Source organism: Crocodylus siamensis, chromosome 3 (assembly GCF_052110815.1).
Source record: "Crocodylus siamensis isolate JL-2025a chromosome 3, ASM5211081v1, whole genome shotgun sequence".
In the NCBI taxonomy this organism is placed as follows: Eukaryota; Metazoa; Chordata; order Crocodylia; family Crocodylidae; genus Crocodylus; species Crocodylus siamensis.
In genome coordinates, this window is record NC_143397.1 from 177,183,927 (window position 1) to 177,208,041 (window position 24,115).

Below are 24,115 nucleotides of genomic sequence, written 5' to 3' on the forward strand. Positions count from 1 at the left end.
CCCTCCAGGATCCCTGTGACGTGTGTGAAATGGCTCTGCGGGCCAGATGTAGCCACATAGGCTGCATCTTTGATTCCCCACCCCCACTTTAAAGTGTCTGCTACTTGTCGCTGTCAGAGATGGGGCTTTGAGTTAGGTGGACCTTTGGTCTGGCCTACTATGGCAGTTCTTAAGTTCTTATAGTTGCTACAATTAATTATATTGGAATATTTTTCTCTTAATAATCAGAATAGATTAATACACTTCACAAAGGTCTGAACAAAGCATACAGGTAGACTCCTGAATAAATCCTGGTTGACTAGAATAACATGTAATATTTTCCTGAAAATAACAACAGTAATCAACTGCATAGAAAGAATTCCTTCTTCATGTAAGCTCTCTTTTTGTATGGCCCCACTGTTCCAAAAGATATCCAAGCAGTAAATTTCTTTCACCTATCTGAAGTCCATGAGAAGCTGTTTTTAAATTTTTCCCATTAAGTTATCAGGGAAATAATCATAGGTGCATCCGTGGAGTTGGAGGGGGGCAGGTATGGAAGTGGTGTGGAAAGTCTTCTGTAATAAATGGGGCAAACTTTATCCAACGGAGTTATTACAACAGAAATAATAATATCCTCTAGGTACATGCTTCCATCTCCTTTAGCTACCTGAGTCAGAAGTGGTAGATTTGCGGTTTGATCACCCAGCTAACACTTCACTGAACTTTGATACAAGCTTTAAACTTTATAAGCAATTTGGACGATGGGGTGAAAAGCACCCTGTTTAAATTCACTGATGATACCAAAATTTGGGGTGAGGAGAGCACGCTAGTGGCGGGGGAAAGACTGCAGCAAGACTTGGATAGGTTACAGGGATGGGCTAGCAAAAACAGGATGCACTTCAATACTGACAAGTGCAGGGTGCTGCACTTGGGCAGTAGTAACCAGCAGCACACTTATAAGATGGGGAAACTCCCTTTTTGAGAGCACGGAAGCAGAAAGGGATCTTGGAGTCACTGACTCCAAGATGAACATGGGCCGACAATGTGAGGTCATGGTTGGAAAGGCTAACCGGACCTTGTTGTGCGTCCACAGGTGCATCCCTAGCAGGGCCAAGGAGGTGATCCTCCCCCTCTACGCGGCACTGGCAGGCCACAGCTGGAGTACTGCGTCCAGTTCTGTGCGCCCCACTTCAGGAGGTATGTGAACAACATTGAAAGGGTCGAGAGGAGGGCCACCCACATGATCTGGGGACAGCAGGGCAGACCCTACAGTGATAGACTGCGGGACCTGAACCTGTTCAGCCTTCACAAGAGAAGGCTGAGAGGGGACCTGGTGACTGTCTATAAACTCACTAAGGGGGGACCAGAAGGGTTTGGGAGAGACCTTGTTTCCCCTAGCGCCCCCTGGCATAACAAGGAATAATGGCCACAAGTTGTTGGAGAGTAGGTTTAGATTAAACATCTGTAAGAACTACTTCACAGTTAGGGTGGTTAGGATCTGGAACCAACTTCCAAAGGAAGTGGTGCTGGCTCCTACCCTGGGGGTCTTTAAGAGGAGGCTTGATGCCTACCTAGCTGGGATCCTTTGAGCCCAGTTTTTTCTCCTGTCCAGGCAGGGGATTGGACTTGAAGATCTGTAAGGTCCCTTCTAACCCTACTTCTATGAAACTTGATGGGAGTTATGTTGGTTCATGGGCTGCATATGGATGTAATGAGAGGTGAGTCCTCTTCTTCCTCCTTCCCCTTTCTACCACCTAAACTACACTTGGCCAGGTGTACTGGCATACAGGAAAACTTTCCAGTCTGGAAGTAACAGATGGATTATTGCACTGTGTTCTACTTGGCACGGCACCATAAATCCACTCAAGCTTCAGCTTGTACAAAATGCCAGCTGCTACTTAAGTGAAACTTTTCTTGGATAATCTGTTATAATTGCACATGATTCTTCAGACTATATGGATGATTAACGACTTCTTGAATACGATTAAAGGTATGGTTTGGCTTTTGAAAGGTGAGTATTTTGTGTCATGGCTCTCTGCGTGGCTTTACTCCTTAAGTGATACCGTGGCAAATGACACGAAGGCTGCTTACAGATGTTAAAAACAAAACCAAAACAAACTAAACCTGGTGCTTTACTTTAAACTTTGCATGCCCAAAAGAGGCAGCATGTTAGTTGGACCCAGCTCACCTAATGTCTGCATAGATCAGGTACTTTAAGGGGGCTTTTTTGGTGCTTTTATCTAATAACAGATGATTGGATCAGTTTTAGATAAGTGCCAAAAAGACCCGCTGAAGTGCCTGACTTTATAGAGATGCTGCAGAGTTGGGTTGAGCTAACGTGCTGCTTCTTCCAGTAAAGCACAGTTTTGTTTTGATGTCTGTAAGCACCCAAAAAATGCAGCTTGACAATACTGTCCTTCCCCATCTCAGTAACCTCTTTGGTGCTAAGCAGTTTCCTCATGTATCCTGTTCAAGTATAGCATCAGCCTCTGAATACAAAATCTTGTCCTGACATACTGCTTGCTTAGGCTGTTCATTGTTTTGCTTTGAGGCCCCTTGTGAACCTAGTCTTAGCAAATTCAGGAGTTGGTATATGTGTGCTGATATATAGACAAGTCTGGGTTTGTCCGCCTAGGGAAATCGACCAGAACAAGCTATTCCGTAGTAGATCCACATATGGAAACAACATAAATCAATGTCTCTAAAGGAAGCTATTCCAGAATAATTTATGGTGGTTATTTTCCCCTTTGTCAAGCTTGGAATTTAAATAGTTAATGTAATCAACTTCTGACAAACTCAGTCAAGGCTCAGAAATGTTCTGCTTTTATTGGACTGGCCTTATTAATGTATGTTTTTTGTTCTGATGAAGTCTTAGATGAAATTATCTACCTTCTAAATGCCTCTGTTCTTCACGGCACTCTGGAGTAGGGACTTAGAGGTACAAAAATACCTGTTCTCTGACCTCTTCTAAAACTTATTTGCTCTATTGTGACATGAGACCTTCTGACAAAAAAAAAAACAGCACTATCCAAAATTGTTACAGGGACAGAAAGCATTTGTATAGCACTACCTGCATGCTGTTTTTAAGCTTCGTGTGCCAAATAGGTGACCTCTTTCCTTTCTGAAGCACTTAGTTGGCATAAACAAATACTGGCAATATAAAGTAGAACAGAGTGAGATGTGGCTTGCAAATTGTATGCTTCATGGAGCAGACCTTCTTCTGAAGGGGGGGGCACCTGGCAACCTCGGTTAACAGCAGCCAGTTTAGTCGATAGGAATGTAACTGCAGCCCAGGAACCAGACTTCCTCAGTTGGTAACCTGGATTCTTGAACTTGAGTGAATTTTCTTCAGTCACTTCCAAGTGATTTAATTGCTCAGACACTGTTACATGAGTTTTCAGTTACCTAGCCAGCAAACTAATCCAAGCTATCTAAAAGCAAAGAGGTGGGATGTGAGTGCTGACAAAACTATGCAAAGGCTTGGCTGTAGAACTATAACTGGAATGGATGTCCTGACCTTTGTCAGATACAACTTGGATCCAGATGGATATTAAGTTTGGCTTGATAATAATAGCTTGTGTACCTCTAATTTGAAGCAAAACTTTAAGAGCAGCTATTTTATATTGGATTAAATGCAATAGTTCTGGGCTGGAACTGTAACCCCTAAGAACAATGTACTTGGTGCTTTTAAATAATTAAGATGTACTAAAATGTTTGGCTCAGCCCATACTTATATTTATATGAAGTTGTTATACTGGTGATGAACAAAACTATACCAAACTAAATTAGCATTGCTTAGGATTTGGATAGTTACAGTTTTCATAAGGTATGGTAAAACTTCTGCAAAATGTGATGGTTATAAATAAAAATCCAGCTAGCAACATAATGGAGATAGACTTCCACTTTTCTTGGAAAGCTATAGCTGTTTTCCTATATTGCATGTCTAGGAGAACCAATAATTTTTATACATCCATATGGAAAAAACTGATGCTGTTTCACACCTGAAGAAAAGGTAGGTACTTACCAAGTGTGCCTACTTAAGACATTTACTGCACAGTTGACTAACTGCTCAGTAAAAGTCTCAGCATCTACACATGCACCCCTATTAGGCTGCATGAAACTAAGCTCTGCCCTTCCCCTCCCAGGCTCCCTGCCAGCTGGGGCTTCTGTGACCCAGCTCAATGTAAACAGTGTGCCCAGGAGCAATAAACTGCCAAACAATAAGCTCCACAGCTTATTGCTGCCCTCTAATGGCATGTGTAGCTGCACCCACCCAGACTTGATGTATGTTCCTTAACTATGTGGCTCTAGCATTAGTGTTCCTGAAACTGAGTGGTTCCCACAACTTTAAAAGCTTCTAGTAGTCAATTTTGGAACTGCTACTAGAAGCCTTGGAAAGTAACAGGCTTCATACCCTGCTGGTTCCTGCCATATCCAAGGCTTTTAATAACAGGAGCTATTCAACTTCAGCACTGCTAGTTTTAATAGCCCCTTGGCAGCTGCTTTCCCTTTTTTCTCCTTTCTGCTTCCTATTATTTTATGCAATTAAATGGAGTTTAAAATTGTTACAGCAGACGGACAGTCAGGTTCAAGGGTTCCATGGATTTAAAGCAATGTATGCACTTAACTGACATAGCTAATATTTGTTTGTTAAAATGTAAACAGGAAAAAAAATTGAACTGGCAATGTTTCATAGCTGGGAAAATGAGGTATGTATCTAGCATGCATACAAATGGAATACACTGCTTGGTCAAACACCAGTGTGTGACTGACTGCACAACTGTGAGGCAATGTTATCTTTATGATGGAGCAAAAACATAAGCACTTCAGGTGCACAGACGCACATACAACACATATATACTTCTACTTATGTAACCATTAGAAAATTCTTAACATTGGCATAGAATCCTGAAGCAAGACAAGTGTATCTAATCAACTCTCCATCTGAAATGAACTATACCTGTGCCACTATTAATGTCATGTATGGACAAAGGTGTTAACAGTTCTTGGCCTTGTCTACAGTCTAAGTTACAACCATTACTAACTGCCTGCTGATATGGCTATACCTGTAGTAATATCTCCCCACCATAGCCTGCTATAAGTAGTGATTTATACCAGTTCCATTATTAGCTTACCAGTTTCAAGCAAGGGTAAATGGCTTTCATGAAGACTGCTTGTATTGGTTTACAGTACTATCCACCCTTGCTAACTCATAAAATGCTGCCACTTAGGTGGGGGAGAGGTGGGACATTAATTGACTGGATTAAAGGGGAAAGATGGGGGCAAAGGGTGGGGAGAGAAACGATGGTATGGGAGCATAAGGAATAATTCACAGCAAAGTATGTGGTGCTTTTGCTTGGCATACTCTTTTGTTTCAACCTTGGAATGAGGGGTTTTAAAACCCAGAGGCAGGAGAGTTAGACTGCTGTGGTTTGAGGTTGAGCAGGGTTTTGGATTAGTTGAGACATCTAACATGCTGTACAGTGGTACAATTAGCAGAGTTGCAGTTGAGATTTTTAGAAGGTGACATCTCTTCACACAGTTGCAATTATACTTTGTGCCAGGAGCTGCATTGCATTATTGTGGCATTTAAACGTGTCCTGGTTATATCATTTACTCGTTTTGTTATCTGCTTTCCTATGGATACCTTGATAGCTATACCAAACAGCTTCCCTCCTCTGTAGTCAACAAGGTCACCTTTTTCTATTCAGGACCTTAGTACAATGTGAAGTGTAACCCATAACCATGAGTTGTCTGCATAAGACAATCAAAGGATGATGGTTGCAGCTACTTACAAAGAAGTGTGACTGCTGCAATGACCCTGGAGCAGTAAACGTACATGATTGGAGATCCTGGTAGCTAGACAATAATAGTAAGCCTGGGTTACTTGTCAGAAACTTGCTATGTGTATTGTAGATGCATCTACATGTACTGCAATGCGAGTGAATTCATTATTCATCTAGGGGGAGAGAGGCTTATAAAGGTGGGCAACATTGTAAATGATCCAGCATTTTAACACACAGTAGTAATTCATGATTGAGAGGCAGTTTGTCATGGAAGAAGTCAAGTTTGCCCCATATTAAATATGAAATGTATGCCAGCTTTCTCTCTGTTTTTTGTCGGGGAGTAAGAGCTACTGGAAATGCAGAAGCTCTTGCAAGTGAGAGCCCCAAAACTGAACTTTCTAGGAAGAGTTGTAGAGTATGCCAGAACTGGACTTAAGTGGGAATTGAAGGAGCTCATTTTACAGAGCTGCTTATTAGGGCTGTATGAAACAGCATCGTTTCGTTTGGACATCTGTGTTGCCATTTTGAAGGGACAGTGTTTCATTTCGAAGCGCTGTTCTATTTCATTTTGTCAAACTTCTGCTATTTCAACGTTTTGCCCTTAAGCTATAATAGGGAATTATGAAAATGCCTTCAACTTTGTCATTTTCTTGCCTGATTCGGATGAAAATTGCAGGATGGTAGCCCTGCACAAAGCCTGCCAAGTTTTAAGGAGATAGATGCAGGGGTTTTTGTGAAACTGCACCTCAAACTGCTGACAAGCAACAAGCAAAAGTCTTATCATTTAGCGGCAGCCTGCTGTCATTCTGCACACAAATCGGGGGGCTCATGTCCTCCCTGGGAGGGCTGCAGAGCTGTGCTGGACTGTTCCTGAGGGTTGCGGGCCCCCCACATCTGCATGCAAGATAATAGCACGCTGCCACTGCCGGCTAGGGCCAGTGCCAGCACCCATGTCTGTCTGGTGCAGCCTGCACTGAGTGCTGGGAAGAACCCAGTGCTGACCTTAACCAGCAGCAGCAGCCTGCTGTCATCCCACAAGCGGATCTGGGAGCTCATGCCCCCTGGAAGGGCTGTGCCAGACTCCTCCTGGGGAGTGCAGGCAGAGGATCATCTTGGGGGGGTGGGGGGGAGAGGCAGGTGGGGAATTATGGACAGACAAAATTGCACATAGGACAACATTTTCTACAGAACATCCACCTACCTTCTGACCTCACTATCCTCATGGTTAAGAGAAATTACAAAGCACTTTCAAAAGGTGAGCCTGAAAACAAACATTTATAAGCTTGTTGGATGCTAAGGGCACGTATACACGTACACTGAGGCTACTCCGATTGTTCTGTTATTGCAGCATATCAGAACAAACTTGACTGATTGAGTCTGCTGGAGCGTGGTAATTGCCACACTCCAGCATCACATGTATCAGTGTCCCTGCACCAAAAAATGGCAGTGTGGGCACTTTAAAGCTTATTTGATTTAGCTTTAGTTAAAAGTGCTCCCACCACCATTTTTCAGTGTGGGGCACTGCATGATCCTCTGGGAGCTTTCATTTTAGAGTAGCGCTCAGAGCCGTTCTAATTGGAGCCCCCCACCCCCAAGCATGTGTATAAATGCCCTAAGAACTAGGGGCTGAACACAGACATTTACTTCATGGCTCAACCTACCTAATTCCTGTTGCTCTCTCTTTAGTTCATAGGCGTTTAACAGCCCTCTCCCTTTTTCTTAATAAGCTTGGTTTAGTGGATGACTAAGACATCTTTTCTTCTGAAATGTTCTTGTCCATTATCCACTCCTGTTCCTTCTCTGATTTCACAGCCTTGCAGGCTGCTTTTGCCTCTAGCTATGCCTGACTTTTTAATTATTCCATGGTTGGGATAGACTTGGACAAGCTTCTGAATACAATGTATTTTTTTAGGTCTGAGGGGGGAAAAATATCGCCTACAAAAATGCAAGGGTATATCCCACTCTGTTTGGTTAGAGGGAAGTTTTCTGGTGTTGATGAGCAGGGATCCTGGTTTTCCGTTTCCCACGGAAAAACAAGAAAACCATGGATTTCCCTGCTTTTTCAAAGAGCTCTGCATGCTGGTTGAGGTCCAGCCCACAGGAGCTGTTTGCAAACAAGGCAGGAAACTCCCAGCCCTGCCTGGAGGGGGAGGGGGAAAGGCAGGACCTGAGGCTCTGTCAGCCACTGCTCCCCTCAGCTCAGCCTCACTTCTTGTTCCTGGAGCCTGAGGTGGTTGGGGCTTGCTGGGGGCCCCTCTGACAGGGCTTGGGGGGCTGTGGGTCACAGCTGGGGGGAGCCAGGAGCTGGCCCTGCCTCCCAACCAAGTAGGCAGAGCAGTGGGGAATCTGGCTCTATGCTGCTTCTGCTGCAGCTACCTGCTGTTGGTGACAGGGAGCTGCAGACTTGGGTCCCTAGCCCCATAGCCCTGGCAGATGGGGGCTCCCTCCGGCAGTGCTGGGGGGGTCAGGGGCTGTGGGTGGGGGAAGAGGCATGAGTAGGGTGGGAGGCTGTTATGGGGCAGTGAGAGCTGTCCCAACCCTGCTGGTGCCTCTGGGGGCGAGTGAGAGGCACCAGCAGGGCTGGAGGGTCACTGGAGGGGTGAGTGAGGGGCACCAGCAGGGCTGCAGGGGACTTTTAATTTTAATAATGGATCTGGGGGGGTTTGTCAGTTTGTTTTCCTTGTTTTTATCAGAGAAAACCAGGATCCCTTGTCATGAGTTAGGCAAGGGTAGGGTGTTGTTTAAAAGCCAGGACCAGGAGGTCTGGGGTTTCTCATGGTCTGGTCTGTAAGTCTTTGAAAGCTCATTAAAGTTTGCCAGCCGTACAGGTAGTCCAATAAAAGTCATTGCCCACAAAAATCCATGCCTCTTCCTGGGCCGTCACATTACACCATCACTCCATCGGCTTCCCAGAGAGGTGGTGCTCTCACCTTCCCTGGAGATCTCCAAGAGGAGACTGGACAGGCACGTGGCTGGGGTCTTATCCCACCCCAGTGCTCCTTCCTGCCCATGTCAGGGGGTCGGACTCGATCTGTCTAGGTCCCTTCCGACTCATTGATTTTTGTCACTCTCCAGCTGGACTCTGCCAGCTTTGCCCAGCAACAGATGCTGCCAAGCACTCTCCTCACAATCTGGAAAGCCCCTGTTTGGCTTGCTGCATTGGCTGTGGCCATGTGCTGGGGAAACCCTGCCCCCTGTGGAAAAACCCCCGCGAACATTTTGGTGGGAAAATGTGACCAATCGGGGACTTGAAACTGGGCTTGTCATCTGGCCTGTAAAAGCTAGGGTTGAGTTTCCACCCAGGGAGAAACCAGAGCAAACACCGCTTGGTAGAGAGAAGCTGGAGCATCCACTGCTTAGTGGGTAGGCCTGGCCAGGTTCCCACGGCCTCTCCTGCCTCCGGAGCCATAAGCAATCATTTGTGCATCATTCTCGTTCTCGATCGTTTTGTTTTTTGTTCTCGGATCCATCGTTTTGTTTTTTGTTCGTTTGTCCCTTATCCGAACTGGGACGGATCCAAGTGTAACTGCTTGGGCAGCCACATCACCAATGGTGCGCAAGTAAGAGACTAAATAAAAAGAAATGTTCTGGAACTGTTACGAGTCCACCTCTCCCTCTCGCAAACTAACATCAGGGGATAGACCCCACTGGGGCAACAGCTGCAACCTGGCTCGCTCCCCGAGCAATTTTTATGATTCCAACACTACCAGGCTCTGATTTTGAGCTTTTTCTTCTTAAATATTCTCAGACTCTTGTATATTGATATGAATCTAGCTAAACCCAGCCACACCATATTTCTGTATGCTTACTATCTAAGTGTTTTCATTTGCAGGATTTTGAAAAACCTAGACAGATCTAGCTTTTTCTTTTTCCACCCCCAAAGCTTGAGGAATTAATGCCAAAAAGACTGTTTACATTTTAATTTGGTATTTGATCTTAATGCTTTCTGGGTAGGCTAAATGCTTCAGCCCATGCTTCTCCCCAGTTAGTTTTAAATCAATGATAACTATTTTAGAAATTCCTCATACAACCTGTATTATCAAACATCACTTCTTATTTAGCTAAAGTATTTCTAATATTCCCTGCTGCTTTGAGCCTAATATAGGAGATAAACATGATGCAAAACTTGGATTTTATTAAGTGAAAGTAGGGTGACTTGAATGATTTAAAAGTACAAATGTTCTGTCTAGACCAGAAATGGGCAATTTTTTCGGCTAGAGGGTTCCTTAACAAGTTTTGGTAAGCTGTTGAGGGCTGCAAGAGTAGCCTCGCCTCATGGTAGGTGCCCTGCCCCCAGTTGCCATCTTGGGATTGGAAGTGCTGTCCCAAACCCCTGACCTTTGCCACTAGAAGTCCCTCTCTTCTCCCCAGAAGTATAGCAAAAGCCATGTTATCCAGCAGTTCACTACTACTGCAAGCCAAGTCCCACTTGCTGTGATTCTTCATTGTGGACCACATCCTGGGGCAAAGCAGCCTGTGTGGGCAGCCCCCGCTCCCTGTCCCCCAGCACACTGATACAGTTAATTTGATTAACTGACATATTTGATTAATCGGCATCCCCCATTCCCAGGGGGTGCTGAATAACAGAGCTTTTGCTTTACTCCTTTTGGGAGGGAAGGTGGTGTCATCTTGAAACCAGGGAAAATCAAATGTCTATTATAACTTAATTTTATTTAAAAAATATATTTTTGTCCTATTTGTATGTTTTGCATAGTGTATATCAAGGGTTGGCAATTATTTCAGAGGGCCGCTTACTGACTTTTGGCAAGCCATCAAGGGCTGCCTGATCAGCCAGGGGCAGATAAATGTTAACTTTCTGAATTTTTTTTTTTTAGGGGCCCTGCGGACTGAATAGAATAATCTGGCAGGCTGCTTTTTGCCCACCCCGGTGTATCTAGAAGTGATTGTACAATAGCTCAAAGTAATCTTGCCCCCCCCCACACACAGTATACAAGAGCAAGGGGATGTGGGGGCTGTAGGGCAGGTGTGGGGTGGAGTATGTGGTTGGGGTGTGGGTTTGTATTTGTGGGGGGGAGGACTCGGAGTCCCTGGAGCTGCATGTGGTGGCAGCAAGCAGGGCCAGCACCACCCAGCCTCACAGCACACAGCTCCCTGCGCTCCCACCCCAGTCCCTGGCCACAGGTGGCAGTGGTATGTGGGACCAGCCATGCCCAGCCCTGTAACACAGCCAGGGATGTGGGTAGGAGCTACGCACATGGTGGCACTGTGTGGGGCCAGCCCCATCTAGCCCAATAGCACTTTCACTTGAGTCCCTAGCCACATGCTATAGCAGCGTACAGGGCCAGCCCCACCCGGCCCCATAGCTTGCAGCTCCTGTAGCGTGTGGGGCCAGCCCAGCCCCATAGCACTAGGCTCCTGCACCCCCCCCAGTGGGAGTCCCTGGCCTGGCGGGACCCTTACTTGAATTTGCATGCTCGCAGGCAGGGAGGCTGGGAGCAGCCATGGGATAGCCAGGCAAAAGCCTCTGCCTGGCAGAAGTATCTTGTCTGCAGCAACCCCTAGCTTGGGTCTGGGGGTGGGTCAGGCCAGGCTGGGGTAGGGGTTGGCTTCTTAACAAGCAGAGCTGTACCTCTTGCATGGAGGCACTGGCTTGCAAAAGAGCAGCCCAAGGCCAGCACTTACAGAGGGGGCCCCACAGGCTGGTGAGCTGACTCTGGTCCATGGGGTGTATTTTTGCCTGTCCCTGGTCTAGACGCACAGATTTACTGATTCAGACTCTGGAAACATCTTTAAAAATCTTAGCAAAAGGTATGTAGCCCTTTTGCCTTATTCCCTATTTCAGTCACTTCTTAAAGCACACTTTAGCAGGGTTGGCAACAAACATCTAAAACAAATGTTTCTCCTACTAGAATAAATTTTAAATTATCTGTCTGTGAAAGCATTACTGTAATTCCTGTTGTTAAGTCAGTTGGGTCCAATTCAGCGTAATCTAATTTGTATTTTATTGTTGGAACTATGAATGGAAGGCACTTTATTTTGTAGAGGACTGCTCTTATTTTCATTTTGTTAGTATTGGTCCTTAGGCTTCTGTGGCAAGTAAAAGGTTTAAAGCCTCACTTGTTAAATCATGAAATCCAAATAATGATTTCTAACTTGGCAGTGCAAGCTTAAATGTGAGAAATTCCCTGAATGCCTCCATGTATCCTAAATTAAGGTGAATTAACTCAAGATATGAGGTTGAAGTGCATTTAAGTCTCACATGAGTGTGCTTATTGGGAAATGGTGTAGTCTACACTCCAAATGTTTATTAATTAAAATTTCCCTTATTTTGGGAGATGCTTGTGTATGTCTAGACTCAGTTTTGAGCCGTCCTGGCCAGAACATTGCATTCATTCTGATTTAAGTTAAATTGCATTCCCAGATTAGTTTACCTGTTTTACCAGTGGAATACGGCTGATATAGTACCTGTGTACACACTGCATTTGCTGGTAGTCTCCCGACAACAATCCTGTGCCCCTGTTCCTTTGGAAGTCACTACTCTAGTCATCGGAGCCTGAAGCTCATGTTTTCATCCTTCCACTGCACCCTACCATAGAAAAGGCTTCACTTTCCAAGGTGTATCTTACAAGTGCATTTTTACTTGCCTTTGTGTGTAGAGGCATGGGACCAAGTGCTGCAGCTTTAAAATACAGACCAGCTGTATGTCCCAGATGTATGAAGAAAGGTCCTGAGTGTAATCTTCCTGTGAAGATGGAGAGAATCAGTGGAAGTCCACAGCAGGCATTCAGAAGTGTGTTTAGGCATCACAAAAGGCCTATAAGAGGCTCAACAATGAGGAGCAGTATCTTTTGGGGAAGAAGAGGAAATGGTGATGTTATGAAAAGGCACAGGAAATGAGCAGAAAATCTGTGCCTGCCCACTGTTATACAGAACTAGATACAATGTTGGGCAGGGGTACACATGCACCATATAAATGTGACATTTGGCAAAAGGAATCCCAGGCCACTTCAGGCTATTCAGTCTACTGAGGAAGCTGACCTTGCAGGAAGCTAGGATCTCTTGCATCCTGCTGAATGCAACTAAGGTGAGCCCTGCTAAGAGGAAGAGAGCCCAGGTGGGTGCTTCACTTCATATTTCTTCCCTTCTGCCCCTTCTCAAAATGGTACCCAGTCATGTGGAGAGCGTGAATTAACTGCTTCTTGAAGTAGCTGCCTTATTTTGAGTATGAGGTGGCGCTCATCTTAAAAGACATGCATTTCCCAGTACATCCACAACACACATTCCCAGTGCATGCTTTTCAGGGTGAGGGCACACAGTTTCTGGTAACCTAAATCAATGCAGTGCAAACAAATAATCTGGAACAGACACCTGAGAGAACTAATGCTTGCACATAATCAGTAGTTCATCATTTGGGTTATAAATGTATAACATGTATGCATATGCATGTAACTGTAAACAAGCATATAATTAAAACATCAAAATGGCACTGCATGGAAGCTTTTAGTAGTTTCTGGTAGATTATGGTATGAATAGCCATTTTTAATGTCTAGCACAATTTCCAATAAAACTTCCAAGCAGGTGTTTTTTGTTTTGTTTTTAATTTGTGTTGCACACTTCTGGGAAGGGGTACCTTGTTTTTTGCTGTGGCAGGACACTTTCCAATACCACCTCTGAAAATGCTTGTGGCTTTCTTCCCTGAGCTTCTGCCTACCTTTCACTGCTTATCAGAATTGTTGCTGCAAGTTCAGCCAAATGTATTGCGCTGTTCCTGCACTTGCTATCCAGAATACGTAACAGTTCCCTTACCTGATCCTCATGACCCAGAGGCATTGAAAAGTGTCCGTATACTTATAATGGGAGCTGCTGAACTGCCCCAGAGCAAGTCTGACTTGATTTACTGTTTGAAGATCTCTATAGGGAAATCTTTACAGAGTTTTGCTAGCTTTTCTACTCTTTTAAATGTAACAATGCCTAACTTGTGTGTTCAAAGAAAAACTTACTCCCAAAGCCACTAAGATGGTACTTCCACACCTGTGGGAAGATGGTTATATACTTCTATTCTTCATCCCCTAGAGTCTGTTCTGTGCAGGAGGAGGGACTTGATAGCCTTAATTATCTGGATAATTGCTTCCACTTGTAGATCTTCCCTCACCACAGTACTCACCAAGAAATTACAAACTAAAGTTTCCAGCATCATATTGCCCACATTTTCACTGTCGTTTTGATGCCCCAGTACTGGAAGGCTGCGGAGACCTCAGCAATCAGTTATAGCAGGGATTGAAGGACAGTCCACAGGCTGGATCCAGCATTCAGAGCCGTATCATCTGTCCCCTGCTGCTGGCTCTGGGTCAAAAGTTGATCCATGTGCCATGATTTGTAGGCATCAGACCATCCCTGTGCATAGGACCTGGGATCCGCACTGCATGTGGTGCCTGCTGTGGGACCCACGCTGTACACAATCGCCCATCTTGAACCAGCTGGAGCAGGCACTGTGTGCAGCTCACGTCCCACACCAGCTTTGGAACAGGCTCTGGATCCAGCATGCAGAGGGAGAAATCTATGATTCCAGCCTAGCTTGTGTCGCTGGCTCCATACTGTTCATCAGGCCTGTGGACCAGTTCTGTGCTAGTCTTGACATACAGGAATGTGGCATGCTGCATTGGAAAGCTCTGAAGTTGCTTGCCTATTTATATCAGACTTGCATTAGGATCTAATTCTGCTACTAAATTCTCACATGAGCCCAGAAATGCTGCTCCAGTATGTGCAACTATTGGTGAATGCCTGCCACACTTGCTCTTCAGCATGCTGCCTCAGTTGTCTCGTTTCACTGTAGTCACCGTGATCATGTGGTGGTTGAAGGTCTACAAATACATGTATATTGGGCAACAAATATGTAATAAAGATGTGTGAGTGCATCAAGTGTGGCCAGCAGCCCCATTTTCCTGAAACGGATATGGCATGCAAAGGAGAAACTCTCAGAATGTTGAAAATAAATGTGCAAAGATTGTGGAAAGGCACAGAAGAGCATGTGCAGTTCTGTAGGGAAGCTCTGGGTCCTGTGCTGTACTGCTAAGTGTCTTTACCCTATAGTAGACAAAGTTCTTTGGGTAAATGTGGTATCTTTTTATTAGACCAACTACATAGCTGAAAAACAATTTCTTTGCAAGCTTTTGGGCACAAACACCCTTCTTCAGGCATAGGGAGAGTTTGCTGTTTTTTCTATTCTGGATGGAATAGAAGCCAATATGTAAAATGCAGGTCTATGAAATGCATGCATGGTAGTGAGGATCAGAGGCCATTGGAGACGATAGGTATGTGGAGATGTTGACTACAAAGGACCAACTCACAGGAGCATCATAAAATTTTAGTTTATTAGACGGATGCAAAGGTCAAACCAGAAACTTTGGTGCTGATCTCCAAACGCACATGCTAGCTAGCTATAAACACTAAGCTCCGGTGTCAAGATATACTTATCCCCAAGTGCTGGAGTCTGCTATCGATGGCGAGTTGAGGCTTCTTTCAGTGCGATGTTGCTTCAGAAGAGGGTCACCGGCTGGTCCTTCCGGCTGGACAGTCAGGGTGCTGGTCAGGTTAAAGAGCCGTTGGGGCGGGAGGCGGGTCATTTTTTTGCTGCCTTTTATCCCTTTCTGGCAGACGTTGGTGACTCTCCAATTCTGGGGCTTACCCAATCTGGGGCTCACTGACCTTGAGGGACATCCGTCTTGGTAGCTGCTGGATGGCAGCTATTATCCCCAGGGGTCACGTCTGCAGGTACATGCAGTCTCAGGAGTCCGTTGATGAATTTTGATTCACTGCCGTGATGAATAGAGCTCTGGAAGTGGTTGATCAGGGGGTATTTCAGCCCCAAGGGTCTGTTTCCAGCATTGATTAGTTCAAACCAGGGCTTCCTCTAACAGTGAAGAGCCAGGAACTCCCTGAAACTCTTTATTGATTCTTTCCTCTCCTTGGTCTCTGATTTTGTAGGTGTTAATTGCTGCTTATTAACATGCCTATCCAGACTAGCTATTGTGTTATACAATCAACTGTGATTCATTCTGGGACCTGTTCTATACAGAGATTCCTGCCCTTGCTAATGTTGTTACATGGTACAACTTGCTTTTACAAATGTACTTAAGTTTAAAAGTATCTACAAGTTCTATTTTCACTACAAGTACACTTTATATAATATAATAAAAGAAAAAGAGAGAGGAAGGAAGAAAGGTAGAAAAGAGAGAGCATCCCCAAAAGGAGGAAAATACGGAAAAAACCCCTTTTGCAGTATGGAGGAGCTTCACATTTGAGGGGGGCAGGCAAAAAAGGGTTCTTGCTAAAGTGGTGGGGGGATGTTGACCTGGTGATGGAATGTAGCTGGTAAAATGTAGAGAGGTTATGTGGGGCCAGCAGCAGCCACTCAGCACAGCCTGGGCTGAGCTCCAAGAAGACTGGTGCTGCTGCTGGCCCCAGCCTGCTGAAACTTGGGGTGCAGATCCAGAGGCCTGCACCCCCCAGGAAGAGCTGGGGGCATTGAGCCAGGGGCTGGGAGAATTTTTAGGTCCCTGAACATTCTGTGAATTCCTGGTTCGATTCTCCAGCTCTCTGTTTGCTTCTCCCAGTTCTTCCCAGGGGGCATGGGCTCCTAGATGATGCAGGATGAGAGCAGGCTTCTGCAGCCAGCTGGGGATGGCAGTGGCTCTGGACTATTTTCCCTAGCCAGCAGCAGCTGCCTGCTGAAACCCTACAAACAGATCCAGGGGCTGTGGCTCCCTGGGAAAAGCTGGGAGAATGATCAGAGTGCTTGGAAATTGAACCTGAAGCTCTTGCTGACAGGTAGATCTGCTCCAGCTCTGGGACAGCACACAGTGCCTTGCCAGGCTATGCTACACCTGTGTGATGGGGCAGCTGCCATGCGGGTGCTGGGGGGGCCATCCCCACACTGTGTGTGGACCTCTGCCACAAGCGCCTGGAGGCCCCTGTCACTGCTGCGAGAGCCAGTGAGTGTGGGGCTTTTTTTTAAAGCTCTGCTCTCACTAGCTGCAGAGCATGCAGATGACAGCTGTAGATGTGGCTGGTGCCAGCACCAAAGTCTGCCGGGCGCAGCCCGTGCCAAGTGCTGGGAAGAACCCAGTGCTGGTGCTGGCTCCAGCTGGCAGTGGCAGCCTGCTGTCATCCCACACATGGATCCGGTGGCCTGTGCCCCCTGGGAGGGCTGCGGGGCTCTGCCAGATTCCTCCCAGGAGGAGTGGGTCCCCAGATCTCCCAGTGGGATGACAGCATACTGCCACTGCTGGCAAATGATACTAATTTTGCTTTGAACAGTTTGAGGTGCAGTTTCACAAAAACCCCTGTACCTATCTCCTTGAAACTTGTCAGGCTTCATGCCCTTAGGAGGGGCTACCATCCCTGCTGGTTTCTTCTGAATTGGGCAAGAAATGACCGTTATAGGCATTTCTGTGATTCCCCATTATAGTTTATGGGCAAAACATTAAAACAGTTTTGATGAAACAGAACAGTGCTTTGAAACAGCAAAATGAAACACTGTCCCTTCGAAACGGCAAAATGGAAGTTGAAACAGTGCTGTTTCACTCTTCCCTTGTATACAGTAGATTTATGAAGTGACGTTCTTAGGCTTGTCTATGAAAGGTAGTTTGTAGACTACTATATGGCATGCACCACTGTTTATCAGGGGACCCTCAGAGGCCTGCCCACTATGCAACAAGTTTTTAGTTTTATATGCCAGTTGTTGTGAGGAACTGCTGTGCTGCCAAAGGCCGAATGCTTTAGGGCAAATGGCAACATTAGCATCTGTGCATAGGCAGAAATGCTACGGAGAGAACTTACTGGCCTAAATGTGGCTTCAGTTGGCTGTAGTAAGCAAGGAACACTGTACTCTTGAATGAGCATTCACAGGGGGGGGTTATATTTCACTCTTTCATTTATCTTAACTTTTCCGAGTGTCTATGTGTAAACAAACTCTTCGTTCTAATATTATATAGAAAGACATTTTAATATTTCATTTTTCCAGTAGATGGTGCTATTGGGGAACATTAGTGTGTCATGATCCAATGTAAAATGACTTCTGGAATTTGTCCATCTTTTGAGAGAGACGGACCCTTTTTTTGTTTTATGGGTTGTGCTGTACTTGAGACCTAACTTCCCGAAGCTTAAGGGATTTAACTGGCTTTGCTATTTAGGGTTAACTGACCGTAATTCCTGTTAGGTTGAACTGGAAAGGCTGCTGGTGGGTATAAGTGGAGATGAAATGGACTGTTTTTGGCACTGTTTTTTTAAGTTTGGGTAGCTATAAAGTGGGATGTAAAAGCAGACTTGTTGCAGATTTTTAGAGTTGTGGTGGTGTTTTGGCAATTTTTATACAACTTGGACAGGTTGAAAGTACAACTTTTAAATAGGTCAGGGAATACCCATGTTTATTAAAATAAACATTTTCAAATTGTATACCTATATATATGTATAATATAATTTGGTTGGTATTTCTTGTGTGTTTTCTTCAAATTTGGGCACTAATCACTCTTGCAGTTAAACACTGAGTGGGGGGACTTTCAAGGAAGGAGAAACTGGTGCTCAGATTCGTTTATAAAAATAACTGTTTGTCAGCCTTTGAAGTAAGATGGCAACCTATGGCATTCATTACTTGGTGTACCAAGCCTCTAGGACAGTGTTTTCTGTTTCTTAGAACTGCATTGGAGACTGTTTGTTTGTTTTTCCTCTGAAGGTTAGAACTGAATTATCAGGTTTCCTGGGGAGGGTACTTCCCAGCAGGGGCTAGGCTGGGCTGTGCTGCATTTTGGAGGGGGGTGGGGGTGCTATGGTGAATTTTGGGGTGGCTGCACCCCCCCCATGCCTTCCCAGGATGTGTGCAAGGCAGGAGCTGCCCCCTGAATGAGCTGTTTGCAGCTCTGTCCAGTGTCCTGCCCTGCCCCGGCTGAGCAGTGCCTGCCCCTTCCCTTCTCCCCACACCAGACTTACCAGTCTGACACTGGTCTCCAAGCTACCCAGCTGCATATCAGAATTGGATCGGTATCGGTTGATATAGCTCCTTAAATTGGTCACTGGTATCACCCCCAAAAATCTCCATCTGTCCACCCCTACTGCCAATGTTTCTCGTTGTTACATCCATTAAATATATATAATTGTATTATATATCCAGTGATATTATGCGAAATCTTTGTGACCAGTGTGATCTAAAATGGAACCACTCCAGGATAGCTGTGCAGATGAATCTTCACATGTACATGGAAGTATTATCAATTGGCAGAAGAGCCTAAATTAACTTAGTTTTTGTGTAGTACCCATCCCAAAATGGGCAATGGGAATTTGGGAGATGGAAAATACTGAGTATTTATAAACATCTTTCAGTTTCTTAAATAGAACTATGAAATATAGGACAAAGGAGGTGATGTGCTCTAATTATCCATTGGTTGTTGTTTGGATACAAAATTACTTCAGAAGAAAGTACTATAAGTACCAAATGCATGGTGTCATAATCAACTCTTTTCTTCACTAGAATTTGCCACTGGGTGATTTGAATTGTTAAAGAATAACACATTTTGACTGCATAGTAGGCTATAATGCTGTGCTTCACTAGCAAAATAAAACATGGTACGTATAATATGGAAAGCTTGGCACACTTGCTGTGATTTCCAGGGATTCATTAACTTAAAAGATCTATTTGAGGCTAAACAAAATGAAATACAAATGCAAAAGAAAGCTCAACTGCAGTTATAACAGAGTAGGTAGAAAGCTGACTTGGCAGAAGGGTTACTTTAACATTATTTCCTGCTATGCAACTGTGCTGTGAATCTGTCCTTATCATTTAAAGGACACCTTAGGGAAGGGAATTTATTCCAGAGCCACCAGTTGGCAGATATTTAGTTTGAATATTCAGCATTCCCTAGAAAAGCACAATCTCCCTCCCAAAATACTCTGGATGTTTTCACAAAACAAAGTTATAATTATCTCATGTATTAAATGTAGTGAATAAAAGATTAATTCTAGGCATTCAGTTTTGGCATGATTTTACAAAAGTACTTGAAGTAGAAGCTAAGGTCTTGCATTTTTCTTTCTGTGTAGGAACTTGTATTGTAAGTTTACAATAATTTTAATTTTAAATTGTCAAATGTCCAGATCTTGGTGTAGTTATCTACCCTTGCACATAAAACTTTAAATGGTTCTGTGTTAGGGTCCTGTCAGATGCCACATTTATTATGTAATTACCATTTATGGCACTATTGACACGTTAACATGCCATACATTCAGCCAAATTACAGTGTAATAAAATGACAAACCAGCCACAGAGATATACTATGTTTAATGTGGAGTATCTTTGGTTCATTGGTATTTGGAACATTAAATTCAGTGTGTGGCACTGGCAGCCCCAGGTCTGGGATGCACACGTGCCCCACTCCACCGATCTAATCCCTAGGATTGGGAATGGGACTCTTCCAGGAATCAGGGCATAGCTGCTTCCCCTGCCCAGTCTCTGGCACCATGTCCTGAACTGGAAGTTGGGGCTGCTCCATGCTTCATCCTGATGCTCAGCTAAGCTCTCAGGTGGGCTTGGGACTGCTGTCCCTTGCCTGGGATCAGCCACAGGTCTGGATGGTAGGATGTGTCCCATCCAAAAAACTATACAAGTCCTCAGATCCTAAACATGGGCTGTAGTTGTGGGTGCTGTTTGGTCTGGCAGTCTGATGTTTCCTCCACCCTCATCTTCCCCTTCCCCTGACAAGCCTAGTTTAAAGCCCGCCGGAGGAGGTCCGCCAACCTAGAAGAGAACACGCACTTACCTTTAGGGGAAAGGTGGAGCCCATCCCGTTCCAGCATGTCTCTTGTCGTGATGTGCCGGTCATGGCTGAGGAAGCCAAAGCTTCTTGTTGAATAAATGACAGTGACTTTGATACAGGAAAGCCAGGGGAGAAGTTTATACCTGCTTCAAAAAATTGAAAGCAGTTTGGACTAGTGCTGTTACATGTGGCCTGCAGACTGAATCCAGTCTGCATTTTGTAGTTACAAAAGTAGCCCATATTAGATTCTGGATATTCCAAATATCTTTATCTTTTTAAAGAAATATGACATTTATAGTCTTGGTTTTCAGAGCAAGCCTTCCAAATGTGAACAGAACATAACAACAGATGTTGTGATTTTATTCCCCCCTCCCCCCCTCCCCCAAATCTACACACAGCCTGAAATTGGGTTTGGTTTCTGGAACATTAATACATTAAATCTCAATAATAGTATGTTGTGAGTTAAGTACTACTTCATCTCTGAAAACCAGTAGAATGGGGACAGGAGTTGGAGTAAAACATGCTCAGTTTGGCTAGTGGGAGTTGCTGCAGGTAAAGGAACAGAGGAGGAAAGGAAGGGAGGGAAAGGAAGTTTAAAGTTGCCCATTCAAACACCTCTTGAGCCAGTCTGAGAATTTCAATCTTGTTGAAGCTCTCAGAATTTCTAACTTGACTTGGCTTTCACTGTGGGCCCTTGCCATCTAATTTTGGAATGGGTATAAGATTTTTTTTTTTTTATTAACATTGAATACTCTGCTTTTATAGTGTGTAATATCCATTTATAAACATCACCTAATCAGTAGGTCCTCACTTCAGTACAGGTGAACTGAAGAATATGCTTGGTCCTTAAACCAACAAGTGCTGCTTTTTTTTTTATTTTAAGATCGGAAAATGCTTGGTAGATTTGGAAGCTGCATTATCTGCATAAGAAAGCTTTAACGTACTGCCTCCCAACTAATTCTGGTCCTTTCTTTAAACAATTCAAATGCTCTTGGAAGCTTAACTCTGTGTTGATCTATACTGTGTTGCATATATAGCTGAATAGTGATATTTGTCTAAACTACATTGAATTTTGCATTTGGTGAATTGGCTGTATACAAAGTGCAAAACTTGTGGCACGTGGCAAGACAGATGAGTAAATATTAGTGTTGGAAGCTTGGCTCTTGTGCATTTTAACTCTCTTCACTTTTCAGCTAGGCAGGAGGATACACAATCTTAGTATGCATTAGGAAAGTTCCTTAAACCTCTAATATTCCTTAAACCCCTTAAATATTCTTCTAAGTACTTCTTAATGCAGTTCTTCTTCTTAATCATGTGTTCACTATTCTTGTCAACAGGAACAGTTCTCATCAGAAGTAGCAATGGTCAGCTGATGTTAGTATCTCAACAAGCAATAGCTCGAGCACAGAGCCAGACGCAAAATAATACAAGTGCAAGACCATCAATACCTACAAGCACACCTGCAGTCAGAATATGTACTGTACAGGTAACTTCTTCAGACAGCCTCATTTTGAAGCATCTGTACTTTACTATATTTCTTTTAACGTGATATATTCAGTGTGCATACTTTTGTAATGAGGAATTCATTAAACCTCATTTGAACTCTTGGTGGACATGGACTGAATGTCACAGTTGTATTTTGATTTTTTTTTTCCTAAAACTGAATGTCACTATATTTTGCTTTTATAGTGTAAAATGCTCTTCATGATCTGCAATGCATAGCTCATAGTGAGATGACCTTTAGAACAATAAAAATTAGCATCTCCTAACAACCGGCCCATTTTCTTTTAAACACTTTTTTTTTAACCTGAAAAACTGTCCTGGAAAGATCATTGGGACTTTCTAGTTACAGTAGTTTCCAATCTTTCTGGGTTCACCCGTTGTTTGGGGATCTTTTTTCCCCAGGGTATAATCTTGGTTGAATTATCAAATAGTTGGAAATACCTCTAATAATACAAGTAAAAATAGGAGGAACCAGCATATTATTCATAACATAACATTTCACACTTGCTATACAGACAGGGAGATGTGCCTATACTGTTTGTTGGCTTTCTTGTCTTGTCTTTTGTAATGCTGACTAGGTGAAATAGATTTCTTTAGCATTCAGTATTCATGCTAAAGTTGTATATGTTTGATTTAATTAACTTTAAATATTACAGTGGATGAGACTTAGATGTTAATTTCCTGAAATGTTTGAGATTTCATTGATTTGTTGATGTGCTATTCTGTGTATTCTGTATTTTTTATATATATATATATATTTACTTTTAAAGAATCCTGGCACCCAGTTACTAAAAAAAGTCATAGCAACTCCTGTGAAAACAGTATTGCAAACCACAAATTCTGTGACCTCTACTGTTCAGAGACCTGCTGTAGTACAGGTAAGTCTGTAGCTGCATACATTTGTTGACAGTGAGGTTTTTTTTTTTTTTCATCTTTACCCAAAAATATTGATTATGCAAGCATGCTTTAAAATGTTAATTTAACAGGTTATTGCTAAGCATCTTGCTGAGATCCAATCTTGTATCTATGTATTGGTATTGGTGGCACAAACTACTACCATGTTTTAAAAGAAACATTTGGATGCTTATCTTGCTGGGGTCCTTTGACCCTAACTGATTTCCTGCTCCTGGGGCAGGGGGCTGGACCCAGTAATCTTATAAGGTCCCTTCCAGCCCCAATGTTTATGCAATCTATGAAACTGGATTTGTGATTCAAGTATGTGGCTGTTCCAAGTTTAATCATGTTGCTGATGCAGGACTGAAAGCTACTTCTACTACGCCAATTTTAAATGCTGTATAAAAACCTGTAGAGAAATTAATCCTTACACAAAGATTCTCAAAGTGTTTTCAGTGTACAGTTTCATTTTCCACTGTAGCATGTTGTCTTTAGAACGTGTGTTTTTTGTGGTTGGTTGGTTGTTTTTGTTTTCTCTTAATTCCTTATTTCCTTACCTCATTTCCCCGTTTTTAAATAGGGTTGCTTATTTTCCTGTACTTAAGGAACAAATGTTCAAGATTAACATGCAGTGGTTAAAAGTAAGCCACTCCTTTCTGTAGCTAAAATAACAATTTTTCTTTAATGACATAGAGGTGTGGGTGAGAGAGTCATTTGGGAGGAAGTCTGGTATGTTACCCCCAATTTTTCCCCTACACCGAAGAAACAGCATAAAAAAAATGAGGCTTTTGCAAGTAGCACTGTTCATCCACCCCAACTTTGCCCTTCAGCTGTGAGGAAAGGGACCTGGTAGTCCAACAGCAATAATTAACAACCAGACTTGTGCAACTGCAACAAGGGCAGTTTTATATCAGCATCAGAAAACTGCCAGCAGATCTGTTTGACATGGTGAAAAGAAAGTGAGATCCTCTGTCTGCAGTGAAGAATGAGGAAAATGTAGATCATTTTTTATTTTATTTTTTAATTTTCTTCTTTTTTTTCCCTACAAGTAAATGCACAAGTAGAATGTTTATCTTGCTTCCAGCAAGAAATAGATATAGGTGCTATATGTTGTCTGTCTTCCTCAGTATGCACTAATTAAAAGGGTTGCCTGTAACAATAGGGCATCTTTTCTCTAGTTTTTTTTTTTTT

At 43.7% G+C, this 24,115-nt stretch overlaps 1 protein-coding gene across 3 annotated transcripts in view; it reads left to right on the forward strand.

Moving 5' to 3' along the window:
• The window catches only part of TAF4B (TATA-box binding protein associated factor 4b), a 118,468-nt gene that overhangs the window by 9,262 nt on the left and 85,091 nt on the right, over positions 1-24,115 (forward strand). For all 3 annotated transcript variants that reach the window (XM_090039852.1, XM_090039853.1, XM_090039855.1), the window contains exons 2-3: positions 21,865-22,013; positions 22,801-22,908. In XM_090039852.1, coding sequence (XP_089895978.1) covers positions 21,865-22,013; positions 22,801-22,908 — 257 coding nt within the window. The remainder of the gene's footprint in view (positions 1-21,864; positions 22,014-22,800; positions 22,909-24,115) is intronic.